Source organism: Lytechinus variegatus, chromosome 1 (assembly GCF_018143015.1).
Source record: "Lytechinus variegatus isolate NC3 chromosome 1, Lvar_3.0, whole genome shotgun sequence".
Taxonomy (NCBI): Eukaryota; Metazoa; Echinodermata; class Echinoidea; order Temnopleuroida; family Toxopneustidae; genus Lytechinus; species Lytechinus variegatus.
Window position 1 is genome coordinate 33,214,398 of NC_054740.1, and position 17,893 is coordinate 33,232,290.

At 34.5% G+C, this 17,893-nt stretch overlaps 1 protein-coding gene across 3 annotated transcripts in view; it reads left to right on the forward strand.

The window, feature by feature from the left end:
- LOC121411889 (alpha-N-acetylgalactosaminide alpha-2,6-sialyltransferase 5-like) overlaps positions 1–10,516 on the forward strand; it is a 38,633-nt gene extending 28,117 nt beyond the window's left edge. For 2 of the 3 annotated variants that reach the window (XM_041604780.1, XM_041604787.1), the window contains exons 8-9: positions 4,628–4,645; positions 10,246–10,516. In XM_041604780.1, coding sequence (XP_041460714.1) covers positions 4,628–4,645; positions 10,246–10,410 — 183 coding nt within the window. In that variant the 3' untranslated portion in view covers positions 10,411–10,516. The remainder of the gene's footprint in view (positions 1–4,627; positions 4,646–10,245) is intronic. The other variant, XM_041604794.1, reaches the window with a different exon arrangement.
- The last annotated feature ends 7,377 nt before the right edge of the window (positions 10,517–17,893 follow it).

The window sequence follows — 17,893 nt, forward strand, 5'->3', positions numbered from 1 at the left end:
TTCATGTCATTAATGTATGTGTCCAAGTATTGTCTATTTAGCTGACAAAGTAGTCAAATTTCTTTCTATCACTTCTGAACCATATTTATGAGTTGCTTTGTGTATCTGTCTAACATTTTGAAATCATAATGCATTTTTACAGCTGCAATAAAGCACACCAATAAGCTTTTGAAGGATGCAGTATCATTCATGCAAATATTTCACATTGTCTTACAATATTTTAGCATGAAATCACTTTGTATTTAATATGTACAGTAATTTTCCTAAGAAGTGAGATGGTACTAAATATATATCCTATTTAGAAATTGAAATGTTTGTGTGTTGTACAGTTTGTATCTTGGCTGGAAAATAGTGTAACCAGGATAGCAATAATTTGGTGTATAAGAAGAAGGAAAAGAATATGTATTTTGGAAGGGGGGAGATGGAAAGATTATTGCTGCACGAGCTGCTTCAGGCAAGTTTGCACTGAAAGGCACTGTACTTTATGGGCTTTGATCAGATTTGTGGTGCAACAAAGGTATGTCACTTATCACAAGAGATATGACTTCACTCGATTGACATAGCTTGCATCTCTCCATAATTCAATCAGAGCCCACAGACACTGCCAATAGCTGCCTTTGAAATAGCTACTTTAGCCGGCTTCTCCTTCTACTTTAATATTTAAAATTTGTATCCTTCTAATGAAGTTGATTTCAGAAAAAAAATGTAAAAAAAAATTGACCTTTGCATCAGTTTATTTAAAAATTTCTGGAGCTGCCTAATGTACATTTTCAAAGAAGAACTGCCTTTATTTGATAAACGCTCCTGCACAGTAGCCTCTATATCATTCTTTTCTGATTCTTTTTTGATCTTCTCTTTATTACTTTCATTTCAAAAAATGAAAACTTTTTTGACAGGTGGCAATAAGATATCACAGGCTTGTCGATCATGATCTGGTAAAAAATATTTCTTGTTGAAGATCATGCATCCTTTTGATGTCTATTTAATGGGCTTTCTAAAAAGATGGCATTCTAGATGCATTATCAATATCTATGAAAACATTTCTTTAATAGCGAACCAAACAATTTTTGTTTGTCCTGCTTGTAGAGCTCTGTCAGTATCTTGTATTTGTGTTTACAGTATCTCTTTTGACTTTCTGTTTGATTACTATGCAATATATCACCTTTCTCTTATTTCACAATTGCAATGCAGCAATACATGCATATGTTTTCCAGAGAAATACATGAAGGCCTACATGTACCTACGGCCTACGCTTTAGGAAATCAATGAAAAAATACAAAATCCTAGACAATACAGATATTTCCTCCCAGAGGCTAGAGGTCAAGAGTCATAGAGATGCATGTTTTTGCAACATGTACATGTCTACAATCTTGCATAAAAACATGCATAAATTGATTTGGGTGTGTTCAATGTCAGTTTTCAAATTCAAACAGCAACAAGAATCATGATTCAAAATGCCACATTTTTAAACACAAACATAATCAGGGGTGCACTGTTCAGTGTCAAAAATGTAAAACTGATTTCTGGTAAACGTTGATCATCTTATAATAAGTTTCCTACTCTCGTTACAGCTTACTGAACAGTTTGGCCCATCACAAGGAAGGTCAATTCTGGCACATGTGTATCTAGGCTTACATTGCAAGAGCAAATCTAAAGATGTTAAAAAACTTGAATCTTGTTAAGTCAATAGTGTCACATTTTGTTGTGTTCGTGAGGCTAAAGGTTGTCAAATCTAAGCTGATGTGTTTCCAAAACGGACAGATCTATTTAGACATTTACAATTACATTTTTGAATTGTGACCTGAAAGACGTTTACTTATTAAAGACTATGAAGGGGGACACTGAACACACCCTTTTTTTCTCATTATATCCATAAAGTGTGTTTTCAATCATGATTCATTGCCGTTTGAATTTGAAAATCAACATTTACTTCTCATCAAATTTTAATAAGTCTTAATTCAACCAACTTTACTTTTTATGGCAGTTTGAAATAAAAACTAACAATTGCTAGTATACCTTATCTATTGTTAGGCTATTTTTATAGCATATGCAATTTCACAAATTTCATTCATTTTCAAATCATCTGAATACTGTATTTAAATTTATGATAAGCTTCAGTTGGTAATAATTGAGCATTGTCATATGATTGACCAAATCTTGTAAACTAGATTATGATTTTATATTTGATACAATTAAAAGGATCCTCAGTATTAGCAATGTATAAAAACAAATATTAAAGAAGAAGAATATATCAACAAAAAACAGATTTAACATTCTTATAGAACACTGAACAGAAGATGAACTGTGATTTTACCACATACATGTCATCTTTGTGCTAAATTTCTTTCACAGTATACTCAGACCGAATTTGGTGATAACATGAAAACATGTTGTACTGTTGTCACCTTCTCTATGTAGACAAGTTATCCTAGGATCAAAACCAGACTGTACACATGGGAAGGATTTTAAAGACCTAAAGGACATGAGGGATTTCCTATCATAAAATCTGCTGCAAATTGCATTTTCCTTACATCCTTGCATATAGATACATATTGTCATGGTTGAATTCTTTCCTTTCATGTGCCAGTGACATCTAAATTGCCAAGTAGACATTTTTTTTCATCACATTATTAGAGAGTGGAAGGGATGATAGATTGCTTAACATGTAAATTGTATAGAACATTTATCATAAAGTATTTTTAGTACCAGTACTAAACTGTTTGCTTTTGATATATTTTCATGTAGATCCCTATTATTGTTAACCTTTGATTTTAGATATTCATATTCTTTAATTTGTATTTATTAGCTGTAGACCTGTATTAAGTGTAGTTTGCATGGAAGACAGTTTTGGGCTCCAGACAATTCAGGTCAATACAATTTTGCTAAATTCTACTAAATTTTTACCTTTTTGTCCCTCCTTTTTTCTTGTCAAATTTATTCTTATTGTTCTTTTGGACACTGCTCCTACTCCGTATCATTTGTAATACGCAATTACCTTTATAATGCTCGCAAGGTGGTCGGTTTCAAAAGAGGTGGTCGATATGTGGTGGTCTCACTATAATGTATTTTAGGACTGTAGACTGTGGTCAAATTTATGCAATTGTATGTATTTCTCTCTTTGTGTCTGTAGTGAACTCTGCTTCTGGTATTACATGTACAGTAGATCTACATGTAGACTATTTTTATGGTAAACATCCGGGGGGGGGGGGGGCACTTCAATCGACGAGTGGATACCATGTGCAAAATGGGGTCTCGAAAAGCACCCTAAACACATATTTTCCATATTCTGAAATGCACCCCACAACAAGTATTGCCGCATGAAACCCTACCCTTAACAATTATTGGAAACTAAACAATACTCTTGCCAATTATTCCCTGAATTGACCCCTACAAGTACAGCAATATTTTTATTATAATGTCACGGTCGTCGGTTTTACCTTTACCTCATCAATGGGTTCAGTACAGCCCCACCTCCCACATCTCGCGCAAATCGTACTCTTAACACGTAGTGTTGACTCTGGGGCTGAAATTACATCCTTTATAAAACATTTTAGTCTTAATTTTTTACACCCTCGAAAATTTGACCCTAAACACGTAGCTTTCCTAGCCAAAATATACCTTCTTCTTCATTATTTTAGTGTTTTTGACACCCTTATTACGTTACGTACATGTACATAACGTGCCCCATCTTGAAAAAGACATCCCTTTTACGTGTTTTTTGGTCGTGCTTGGTATCCACTCGTCTATGTAAGTGGCCCCCCCCCCCCCCGGGGTAAACATGCATGTATAAGCTGGCAGAAGGTGTGAGCTGCTACTTTCCATTCCTCTGCAGCCTGCATGAGGGTCTTGATATATCTCAATTGTTCACATGCAAATGAGAGTTGAAGGGGAAGTTCACCTTGACAAAAAGTTTATTGTAAAAATAGCAGAAAAAATACCAAAAAATATTGATGAAGTTTCGAGGAAAATCTATAGAATTTTTGGATTTGTGATGTCACGTGCAAGCAGCTTCTCATGTATCGTAAATTTAAAAATTAAATGAAGTGTTGTTTTCTAAAAAAAAAGAAAATGGGTCTATATTGTACTGTACCTGTAATATATCAACAGACAAGTTATATTTCACATCCGCTCCTGAAAGAAGAAATTTGCTGTCATCATGAACCATTAGAAAATTAAAATTTATGCATTCTGTATTAGGGCAGCTGCTCGTGTATGACGTCACAAATCAAAAACTTATTAAAAGATTCTAGTAATTTTCTGAATCTGCAATGGATTTCCCCCAAACTTCACCAATATTTTTGTTTTATTTCTTCTATTTTTACAATAAACTTTTCGTCAGGGTGAATTTCCCCTTTAATGTCTTTTTTCCTGAATGCCTGACAATCAGGAATGGGAGTTAATTTCATACTGAACTCTTCACATACTTAAATCTTAATAACTCCCTTCTGCCAGCAACGATATTTATTCTTAAAATGCCTATGTGATAGAAAGGTATGCTTGCATTTGAATAAGTATAAGCAGGAGTCCCAACAATCTGGTACAAGAAAACCCTATTTCTCAATTTTTTTTAATAACTCTGTGTGGTCTGTCTTATTTCATTTTTCTGCATTGCTGCATGTGATTTCAGGAGAGAGCAAGGAAACAGGTAATAGTGTGTTTGTTTTCTTGCATCTTGTACATGTAGTTATTTATTTGCAGTGATCAGTAATAGTTCTCACTGGTAATTCATTTGTAGTGATTAGTAGTCCCACATTTTTTTTTCGTTTTGAATATTGCATTTTTTATTCAATTTATTTTATCTGATTTCTTCTTCAATTCATTAATAGTTTACTTCTTAAAACTGCCCTTTATTATTCTCCTTATTAAAGGGGTACTTAGATTAGTTGTGGTAATTCATTAGTAGTGATTAGTAATCCCTCATTCTTTTTTTATATATTGCATATTTTATTCAATTTATTTTCTTATTTCTTCTTCAATTCATTTAGTTTACTTTTTAAAACTGCCCATTATTTAATCTCCTTATTAAAGGGGTACTACTATATGATTTGAACAGATGAAATAAAATCAGACAAACACAACACTGAAAATTTTATCGAAATCGGATGAGGATAAACACAGTTATGACATTTTTAAGTTTTCATGATTTCAGTGAGATAGTAGTTCTAAAGCTTCTAGTCATGATTAAGCAATGAGCAATCTGATGATATCATGTCCCCAGTTATCCTTTTCTTATATGAAATTATATTGATTAGAATTCTGTTCTTGGAAGGATGAAAAATGGATTGACTACTGATATAACGAGTCAGATAACCATTGTTACAACTTATTTGTTGTATAGAGACATATTATTCACATATGTTTGAAATTATGACATGATTATGATTTCTTGTACACGTACCTGCAGAAGTGGGGATATGGCATTCTAAGCCCCCCCCCTTGCATACATGTATATAACTGTTATCACAAAACACTGATTGAGTTTCAAATTAAATTAACTCTGTTGTCTGATTTTGATGAAATCTTTAGCATTTCTCTTTTAATTTTTATTTTTTAGATAATTATTTTCAGCTTGGAGCATCCCATTAAAAACACATTATAAAGCATTATACTCTATAGTGTCTGTGTGAGTAAAAAACCCCCAAAACTTGACACCTCACAAATCCCCAATTTCAGAAAAAAATATGTCATGAACGTATAATAGCCCAATGGTATAATCATTATATATAGCTGGAAAGAGTATATTCTCCCAAATAATTTGATACCATAGATTCATTTGGTATGTCTTCACGCTTTGCCTTTACATGTACTTCAGTAGGCATTTTTTGCAGTGATGTTTTGATATGCAGCAAAGTAAGGCATGAATGGCATGAATGCAATGAATTAATCCCAGATGCCAATGAAGTCATAATCCTTCATGAGTAATATTAAACTTAATTTATCCCTTTTCAATTAAATTGACTTCAGAATCGATACTAAAAGGTGTTTATTAAACAACTATAATGTAAATTACCAAAAAGGTGTTTTGAAATGGATTTTTTAAGCAACCCTTGTAAGATTATGACATTATAGATCTGGGGCCCGTAACACAAAGCTTACATGTAGCAATGATCGTAGAACATATTTAGGAATAAATCCAACTTTTAAAGTAGATATAATCTAATTGTGCCTATAGGTGGTTTCAAACCGCCTCAATCGCAAGAATCCCCGTTAAATTATGAGAACTTATTAAGGCTACAAAATACCCATTAATTATTCCTGCATTCACACCTCCCTGAAAAATATCCTTTGGGATAAGTTCCTGAAGTTACAAGTTTGCGCAGTATGGTCTGATAAGCAGGCAAGGCGCGAGATTCAAAATCACTAGCCAAGCAGCCACCCACAGGCCACAGCGCCCGCGCCCAACGACACGCTGGGCTAAAAGTTCCCATAAATTGCTTTCACATTGCTAAAATACCTGCGACCTTGGAAAAATCCCAGCGAAAGTTCTTGTAATTTCGCCAAGTACCTACTATTTAGCAGGTATTTTTTGGGGGGGAAATTACGCATAGTTTGCTTTCACATTACCAAAATACCTGGTATTTTCAGAGAATACCTGGAAATGACGAACTTCGAGGCGGTCTGAAACCACCTATTATATGTTTTGCAATAAAGATTTGAGTTGAATTATTCTTTGCCTCAATAGTTTTATAGCTTGTGATTATGAATTGACCTAGTAATGGCCAATAATAAAATCTAAAGTGGGGTTTTCAGGTAAAAAAGTGGCAAATTTCAAATTTTGAATCCTGAAAGTCAATTCTTGCACAGTTCATGCAAAGTTCTCTCAACATTTGTGCCTTGTCTACCATTGTCCATTGACAATTCATCACCAGTCAACATACATGAAAAAAATCAAAAGAACCTGAATATTTTAAGAATCTCTGGCTAAATATTCACATGAACTTTGTGGCTTGAGAAAAATGTTTGCATAACTTTATCTTACGTTGGCACTTCAAAAAGTTTTTGAACATCACATGTTTGCGAAGATCCTACACGTATGAAAAAAACTTAATAGAGACGTGTTTGTGAACAAATAGTAAAGAGGAAGTGTCGTGGGATGAGGAAACATTTACAAGAAGGTTAAGCACACATTTTATTTACTTTTACTACACCTTTTTCACATAAAATGCACCTGTTGGAATCTGCCTTTTAACATTTCCATTAATACTCATCACTGTGAAAGTGCTTTTATATGTTCACCTCTGAAACCAAATTTTGCAATTTTTCATTTGCTTTATATTACACAATACTTTACTGAATGACAGAAAGGGATGTAATCCTTTAAGAAAAGGCTCTCAATATTTTACAAAATATCTTAACACAGGTTTTAATATACTGTAGGCATAATAATGGGCATATTTTGTAGAATTAGAAAGTTGTAGTAGGATCCATGATGTACAAAATTCTAGAGTGTTTTTTTTTAAATAATTTATATTCATGGGTTGCTATTGATTGGGGAGTAAGATTCCAGGACTGATATTTTTCTTTAAAATTCAGCTATCTCATGCCAACCGACTCTTTTTTCTTCGAAATGTTTTTATACTCACTTGTGGGAATCATCATATCCATATTGTATACAGTGTTGTTGTTTTGTTTTGACTGCATGATTATATTCTGAAAATTACAAACAAGCAGATCCCTCTCTTGCAGTGTCTTTGAATGGTGTGTATTATGATAATGTCTTGTACGAAGTGGGGGCCAGACTCTACTGGTGACAGATAATATCTGATATTTTCACATTTTTGCACAACCATAGAAGATAAAACTTAACTCTAGACTATTTCCAAGAAATTAGGAGGAAACTTTAATGATTGTTTTTATAAACAATATGAATATCAGGTCTAGTTCGATTTTTCTTTAATAAGGGCAATGTCACTTTTTTGTCATTTTATTATTACAGCACAATAAAGAAAGGCCGTTTGCCTGGGACTAACTATAGCCATGGAATATAACATTATTTGACATCATATCAACATTTTTTTTTCTCAAAATGGAACACATAGAACAAAAATATCTTTTTGCAAATACCACAATTGAACAATGATTTATTTAAGCATGTCACATCAATCTTCAATACATTTGTGAAACTAAGAGCTGTTTGCATGCATATGATGTCACAAAAGTTTTCCTTATTGGAGTTTCACCAAACATCTCAATAATATGGGATCCTTTGCATAAAAGTGGTAACTTTGCTATGCAATGGTATCTTGCATGGAATCCTTGACTTTCATTGGCTTTTGATCATCGTTACCATAGTACATGTAGTTACCATTGGAGTGCAAAGATACCATAAAAGTAACTTGTATGTAACAAGACCCTGGTATCTCAAATGTCTACCTAAAGGCTTGGTCACACCGCCCGAGCGTTGTTGGAACGGTCGTGGAGCGGAGAGAAAAAAATCATCACCGCTCGCTACCGTTTACCTTTTTCGATTTTGATTGTTCTTTTGTTTTCGATTTTTTCCCCAATTTTGAGAGCAAAATTCGACCCTCTTTCCCTACCGCTCCAACAACGCTCGGATGGTGTGACCAGGCCTTAACCTTAAAGGTAAATGCTAGTTTTGGTAACGATATCAAATGAGTTCGTACAGAATCCAATGAAATGACCACCAAAGCATCTGTTTGTATAAATAAAATGTATGTGCTAAAGGATTCTGGAAGAAATTGTGTAATTGCTGAGAAATCAGCAAATAAGCACAGGATTCGGGTAGAGCGTCGGGCCCGACATTCAAAGCAATAATTATACACTGTCCCATGTGCGCTTATCTGTGTTGGGGATCTTCGGTGTGAACATTTTTCAGCGTAGATTTCACAAAATTCAGTTTATGTAACTCTACCAGATCTAGATCCTCGATGATAATCTGACAATTAAGCCTTGTTTTACAGACTTTCTCATGAAATCAGTGTTTACTGCAACTACTGGAATTTCTCTTTAAACACAAAAATGACATCAGAATGCACCTTTCTCTATCAAGAAATTAAATGAAAACATTTGAAGGATTCAAGTTGATATGGTTTGAGACATGATCACAAGCACACCGTCACAAAAAAATGCTTCCAGATTCACATAATCACCAAACTACATGTTAATTACAAGAACTTGTTCAGGCACCTCAAATTAACCTCTTGGATACTGAGCCCGCATACATGTGGCCGGAATCTATGGATAACATGTGTTTCAGTAAATTCAGTCAGTTTTCAAAGGGTTAATAATAATATGAAGATATAGCAAGCTTACATGTATCAACCCAAGTGCCTTACAACATACTTGCATACTTGCTTGGATGTGAAAGTTCTCATTACTTTCCCACTGAAAATACCTGTGACTTATGGAGAAAAAAATCCCTATGTACATTCTCGTAAGTTTGACAAGTACATTTCTAGTACAATGGGTATTTTATTTTAGGAATATCACAAGTGATTTGCTTTCACACTAGCAAACATATCTAGTATTCTCTAATTGGGTTACATTAGAAAATATGATGTATTTTTAGTTTTTGAGTGGATTTGAAAGCACCTAAAAAGTAAATTTGATTTTGCACCTTTTAATTCAAGTTAAAAAGACTGCACATTTTAACCCAGTACATGTCAACATTTAAAACAAGTCTCCAAAGTCTGAACTTGTTCATCTTTAAAAAAAATAAATTATACTTGACAGACTATACTATACTATGATGGGGTTAGAATTCAAATAGAGGAAGCATTTAATTCATGATTTGATTTGTAGTATTATTTCCATTATATTTAGAAAAAACAATGTTTTCTTGAATTTCTTCTTTGTTTTCTATTGAGAGAGAATATCATGAAGTACATGTATATGAAAGCTACAATTCAGCCTGCATATATATGTGAATTTATAAATTTCATTTGAAAAATGTGTTATTTGTCTTTTTTAAAAGTCCAAACAGTTGTCTACTGTTTTTACTGTTATTTTCCATTTCTTGATGCCCATATATATTTTATGATATGCATGTTATACAGTCAAAAGTAAAAGATCATTGAAGCCATGCATGATAAACATATCCTCAAATGAGTGAATGCTTCATGCAAATTGTGCAATTATTATTTGATTTTTCTGCACCCATATTTCATCTGTTATAATGTTTTTGCAAGGAAAAATGGCATTGATCACTCATTTTTCATCTTCACATTTTTATTTATTTGCTGCTTGCCTTGTATACATGTACGTTTTGTCTCTCTATTTTTGTAGGAAGCGGACACATCAGCCATCATTCTATGTTTTGTCATCATCCTGGGTCTACCAACTCTCTTCATAGTATGTGGGATCTGCATGTCGCAGCTCGGCGAGGAGGAAATCGAATATCCACAATACCGTCGTCACCGGCGAGTCCGCTACCGCGAGCGCTACAACTAAATCGCAACCTCAACTGTCCAAAGCACCACATGTCACTTCCATTGTCTGCAACTTGTGTCATTGTGTATTATTGTCTGTGCTGTTTTGGACTGGTCCATGCTTATGTCGTACAAGGTGATTATTTTCATTATTTTGGAAAGTTTCATGAAGTGATTTGTCGCATACATTGACAAATATGTATTTAACCAATTGCATGCAAGCATTTCAGTTTTCACAGACAAATTGTTGTATGTACATGTTTTGACCAGCAGCAGGGCTGATTGGGCCAATTTACAATATCAATACTAATTAAAAAAACATAACAAGTACAATAAATATGATTTTTGGCGTAATGATTGAATGACATCAGTTACTTGATGAAATACGTCCAATTCTTAGCTGTCCAACTGAATGCATTGAAAATTCTTACCACATTTCATATCTTTTACAGGAGATGTTATAAAAAAAGATTTTCAAAACTTGTATGGCAAGGCCTGTTTTCAGATTAATGCCAGTTGCAGTTTTTGTTGGTCTTTTTGGATCTTTTGTGTAGTTGTACAATTTTGAGCCAAGAAAGTCAAACTAGGCCTTGAACGCAAATTGAAGATGGTCAAATAACAAAAATAAATAAAAAAAACTGGAGGAAGAAATAAAGTTTGATTCCTAGGATTTCAAGCATTTCCCCTTTTATATGGTTCATACAGGCTAATTCATTGCTTAAATGTTTTTTTTTTAATCTGGGCTGTTTTCATCCTGTGTAGAAACTTGTTTGTGTGTGTAATTGAAAATAAAATTGTCAATGTGGAAAGCATAAAATTCACTCGTCCCCATTATCTACACCCTTTGTAGAATTTATAAGAGGGGAACCTTATAAACTTAGCACTATTTCAAGAAACATACATGAGGTAATTTGTTTTGTGTGTTTTTAAAAATTTTGTTGTAATATACATTCTGCAAGAAATGACAACTTTAGAAGGCATTTTTTTTTTTTGGGGGGGGGAGATTTTATTTTTTAATAGAATGTTTGATAACGTGAAAGTCCAAGATTACATGTACACAATATGATGCCACAATTTTGGTTTATTGTTCTCCTGCCAAACAAAATTCGAAGGAGTTATATAAGAATCATCGTACAGTTGGGTGGTCGGTTGGTCTGATGGTCAAAATACTTTTAAACCAAATCTTATGAAATATGTACAAGTCAGTAACATGAAAAAGAGACAGTCGGACGATGTGCCTCACTTCAGTATTTTTTTAGTGTTTGAATTATACAATGTTCCATCTCTACATATTTGACAATAAGGATCAACTTGACTGAATCATTTAGTATTCAAACAATGCTAATTCAACAGTTCAGGGAGGAAATAATCTTTGTTTCACTTAACAATAAGGAAAAATTTATTAGGATATTATTTCCTATTTCATATAATGAAATACAAAAGAAAAAGTGAGCAGATGACGTCATCGGTCTCCTCATGTGCATTCCGACCAGGATGTGCATATAACTGTTTTGTGAAAGTAAGCAAAAATTTAAAATGTCATAACTTTCTTATTTTACTTCCAATTTTGATGAAATTTTCAGTGTTGTGCTTGTTTGATTTTCCTCTTTTTATTCAAATAAACTCTTTGCCAGGGTGGACTTGTCCTTTAAGAGATTGGTTCAATTATAGAGAGGCTATTGCCACTCATATCAATTGGTTTCAGAGTCCAACAAAGACCAATGAAAATGAGACGGGATTAGATAAACTTCCCAGTTTATTACGCATGTCATTCTCGGACATGTAGTAGTGATTGGCTAAATTAAAAAGAAGCTACAGGAAATTAACACCAAAATTTTAAATTACTGGAATAATACACAGCCACACTCACCCCCCCCCCCCCCCGGGTGTCCAGATTATTCCCTTCTTACTGGGACATACCCCAGGGATCTGTGTGTGGGTGTGCAGAGATGCCAACCAGTACGATTTTATCGTATTTAGTACGATAAAACAAGTAAAATACGACAGTACGATTTTGGCCATCAAAAATACGATTTCCCGACTTTCTGTCATTGTCCTGTTTTTGTCCCATGTGTTGTGTATGTATGCGCCCGTGAGTGAGCAGTGAAGCCATATCATACATGTAATTTAAATATCTGAAAAGCCAAAATCAAGTAACTTTCAATTTACGATAAGCACAGTTTCAAATTGCCAAGTGCGTGTTTTTTCAGTACCATAAAAAGTGAGCTACGTCCGTCTTTTTTTTCCTGTAATACATGTACGCGCGTGCTTCCAATAGCGGTAATAGTTTTTCCCAACTTCACCATGTGCAATTTCTAATGCACACATTTCCAGTCAGGATATCACAATTCTGTGATATAGTAATTTGAATTGCACAGGAGATAAATCCCCGTTCACAACACAGGATATGCGAGTCTTGTATCCTCACAGTCGCCGACTTTGCTTGTCAAATCGGAGCCTTATTAATCCAAAGTCAATAGTTGTGAATTATAGCTTTTTAATTTCTTTCTTGGTGAGGGGTAAATATCAGACAATAAATCATCAAACAAGGCTCCATCTAAAAAAAAAAAATAGGAGGACGCCGTGCACGTGAGTGTGGTACTTGGATGCTGTTAGCTAGCCAGTTTGAGCTACTATTCTCTGCCAGAGCTCTGGGTGAGAATTCTATCAGTAACGGCCTAAGTGATGGCGATTTTCTGTTTCAGATTGAGTTTAGATTTCATGTTAATTTTTGAAAACTGTAAAAAAACTTCATGATTTATTCATTGTGATGAATATTTAAGTTATTAATGAATACATTTTTGTCTCACATGCGAAGCAGAGTGAGACTATAGGCGCCGCTTTTCCGACGGCGGCGGCGGCATCAACATCAAATCTTAACCTGAGGTTAAGTTTTTGAAATGACGTCATAACTTAGAAAGTATATGGACCTAGTTAATAAAACTTGACCATAATGTTAATCAAGTATTACTGAACATCCTATTAGAGTTTCATGTCACATGACCAAGGTCAAAGGTCATTTAGGGTCAATGAACTTTGGCCGAATTGGGGATATCTGTTGAATTCCCATCATAACTTTGGAAGTTTATGGATCTGATTCATGAAACTTGGACATAATACTTTAATAGTAATCAAGCATCACTGAACATTTTGTGCAAGTTTCAGGTGTCATGATTAAGGTCAAAGGTCATTTAGGGTCAATGAACTTTGGCCGAATCGGAGGTATCTGTTGAATTACCATCATAACTTTGAAAGTTTATTGGTCTAGTTCATTAAACTTGGACATTAGAGTAATCAAGTATCTCTGAACATCCTGTGCGCGTTTTAGGTCACATGACCAAGGTTAAAGGTCAATGAACTTTGGCCGAATTGGGTGTATCTGTTGAATTACCATCATAACTTTGAAAGTTTATGGATCTGATTCATGAAACTTGTACATAAGAGTAATCAAGTATCACTGAACATCCTGTGCAAGTTTCAGGTCACACGATTAAGGGTAAAGGTCATGTAAGGTCAATGAACTTTGGCCATGTCTGGGTTTTTTGTTGAATAACCATCATATCTCTGTAAGTTTATTGGTCTAGTTCATAAAAAGTGGACAAAAGAGTAACCATGTATCACTGAACATCTTGTGCGAGTTAGAGTAGTATTCAAAGTCAGCACTGCTGCTATATTGAACCGCGTGATGCAGGTGAGACGGCCAGAGGCATTTCACTTGTTACAGAATTTAGACTCTCCCAGAATGAAAGGCATTTTCTGTGAAGATCTGCGTTTTCAAATAACTTGTGAAAAACTTAAGGTACATGAACCTACAATACATGTACATTTAAAAATTTACATGTAGCCCATAGGCGGATCCAGGGGGGGCCCGAGGGGCCCGGGCCCCCCCTATTGGCGGAGCAAAAAAAGAAAAAAAGGAAAAAGAAAGGAAAAAAAAAGGAAGGGGAAAGAGAGGAGAAAAGAAGAAAGGCAAACATAAGAAAATGAACATGATTGAATAAAATAACATGAGGGGTAGACTTTAAAAATAATTTTGTGAAAATTCTATTTGTTAGGATATAAAATTGTCGCTCGCGCTTCGCGCTCTTATTGTCTTTAAGGGGATTTGCATATCTTGCTCAATATGGAGCTTGAAATATCAAACCTTGAAGTCAATATACAAAACATATTTCAGCTGGGAAATTGAACTTTCATTATTTTGTTTGATTTACAAATTGATTTAAAAAATTTCTGTGTTATGGTCTGAATATTATCATTTTCTGCTTGCGCTGCGCGCTCGCAAAATTTGATTTGTCAAGTACCTATTATTTTCCTGCATTCCATAAAGTTCTCAAAAAGTTCCCTATTCAGGTCAGATTGTCAAAACGTATCAGCTAGCGCTGCACGCTAGCATTTGATTAGTGAGTTATGTATCCCAATAGTATTTCTAAATCAAACTACTTTGATGACAGTTTATCAAGAATTTCGGCTCGCGATTTACGCTCGCATTGATAGATATCATACATTTTATGCATAATTACCAAATTCCTTAAAATGTCTTATGATGACATAATGTCACGGTCCTATGTAAAAACTCAAAGTAATAATAATAAAATACATCAGCTCTTTTTTAACTGTCATCCATCACGATTCACAATTTTCCCACAAAGTGTTTGCAATACAGAGCTGAAATTGACCCTTTGTTAGATGGGAATATCATATATTTTTAGCTCGCGCTTTGCGCTCGCTTTATTGATTTTCATGATAAGAAAGGTACTTAGAATACCAAATTCTAGGTCGAAGTCTAAAACACGCGTTAATTGAGATGTGCATATTGTTCTCTATTTAAATCATTATCCTGTTTTTAGATCACAATATCAAAAAGTGTCTGCTCGCGGATAAATAATTTATCCTTTTCATGATTTACAAAACATAAATAGAGTGTCCAGAATTTTTCCGCTCGCGCTTCGTGCTCGCATCAATAAAGTTTAGTTTAAATACTTAGAGTCCTTCCAAGATTACAAAAAGTGCTTAGCATTTCCATTATTCAGGTAAAAAAGGTCAAAATTTTTCAGCTCGCGCTTCGCGCTCGCAATATTTGAATGTTGAAATATGTAACGTCTTCATGGCTAAATGCAAGCAGTCCATAACAGGTACAATTTCGAGCAGTTCAAAACGTATACAAAAATTTTCTGCTCGCGCTCTGCGCTCGCATTATTAATGTAAGGAAGATCCCCACTTACTCATCCTTTTCATGATTTGCAAAACTAATTGAATAGTGTCTTGTTCAGTAGGTCTAAATCTCTAAATTTCTTGCTCACGCTTCGTGCTCGCATGTTTAATTATATACCTATTCTGTTAAACAAAACGTGCTAAGAATTTCCATTCCTTAGGTAAAAATGTCAAAAAATTTCGGCTCGCGCTTCGCGCTCGCATTATTTGATTTTTAAAAATGTGTAACGTCTTCATGGCTAATTCCTCCATCACCTCATTTCTGCTCACTCTTTACGTTCGTAGTAATTATTAACTTGCATACACATCTTTTTTTTTCAGGAAGACAAACATTTCCCAGAATGTTCAAAATTTTAGGAAAAAGTACATAAGATTTCCAAAAAATTTAGCTCGCGCTTCGCGCTCGCATTATATAAATAAGGGTTATGGTATTATACATTTATGTTTCAGAAGAATAAAGCTAAAAAGTTACCATTAGGACTACCCCTTCAAAGAAACCAAAAATCCCGGCAAAAATCATATTTGAGCGGCCGATCGGGGAAAATATGGCTGAAAAAATTCCGGGCCCCCCCTATTGGCAAAGGCTGGATCCGCCCCTGTAGCCTGTGGGCTGTGGCTATGTGCTGGAATTTGAATAGACTGAGTTAGATATTGATTTAATTTCTTCATTTCTTTAACATAATTTATATGCAATCCAAGTGCACCTCACAGTCACAATCATACAAAAACACTCACCCACACCCGTGATTCTAACCATGAAAAGAAACCTTAAATTTTTTTTTTTGTAAATTTATTATTTGATCTGAATTCTCTCTTTTTATTTGTTTATTTTATTCATTTATTTAGATTTTTTTTGGGGGGGTTCATTGTTTGTGGTTCATTAAAGATGAAAAGTAAATATAAGCCCATGTAAAGGGGATGTGGAGTGAGGGTGTCAAAACACACTTAAACATTTAAATTTCTTAGTTGTTTGAATAAGCCTATTACTAATTCTGTACTAATTGAAAATTGCAGGAGCTGCGCTTACTATAAACAAATTTGGAGTGTGGTTCACAGTTATATTCTTTTTTTTTAATTGCCCGTTGTTCCAGAAAATTGCCCCCCGGTTCCTGTAAAAAGCTCGCGAGCCGGGGGCAATTTTTTTTTTTAAATTGCCCCCGGCCTGCAGCTGCTTAATTCAAGGCTTGCACTGGTCATATTGAGTTTTTGTGAAAATCTGATTTTTCACTAAAAAATATGATTTTTGAGGATATTCAGTCTGATTTTTTGTGTCAAGAGGTTGGCATCTCTGGGTGTGTGGCTGTGTGACTATTCCAGTTATTTAACTACCTGTAAGCCAATTTATTAATTAAACATGCCAGTGAAAGATAATCTGTGGATTTTTTTGTCCCATTTCATTTTCATTGGTTTTTGTCTCATCTGCATAGCAGACTTGAGACTATAGGCGCTGCTTTTCCGATGGCGGCGGCGGGCGTCAACATCAAATCTTAACCTGAGGTTAAGTTTATGAAATGACATCATAACTTAGAAAGTATATGGACCTAGTTCATTAAACGTGGCCATAAGGTCAATCAAGTATTACTGAACATCCTATTAGAGTTTCATGTCACATGACCAAGGTCAAAGGTCATTTAGGGTCGATGAACTTGGACCATGTTGGGGGAATCAACATCAAAATCTTAACCTGAGGTTAAGTTTTTGAAATGTCATCATAACTTAGAAAATATATGGACCTAGTTCATTAAACTTGGACATAAGGTCAATCATGTATCACCAAACATCCTGCATGAATTTCATGTCACATGACCAAGGTCAAAGGTCATTTAGGGTCAATGAACTTTGGCCGATTTGGGGGTATCTGTTGAATTACAATCAAAACTTTTAAGTTTTTGGATCTGATTCATGAAACTTGGACATAATAGTAATCAAGTATCACTGAACATCCTTTGCAAGTTTCAGGTCACATGATCAAGGTCAAAGGTCATTTAGGGTCAATGAACTTTGGCCGAATTGGGGGTATTTGTTGAATTACCATCATAACTTTGAAAGTATGTTGGTCTAGTTCATAAAACTTGGACATAAGAGTAATCAAGTATCACTGAACATCCTGTGCGCATTTTAGGTCACATGACCAAGGTCAAAGGTCAATGAACTTTGGCCATAATGGAGGTATCTGTTGAATTACCATCATACATGTAACTTTGCAAGTTTATTGATCTGACTTTTGAAACTTTGACATAAGAGTAATCAAGTATCACTGAATATCCTGTGCAAGTTTCAGGTCACATGATCAA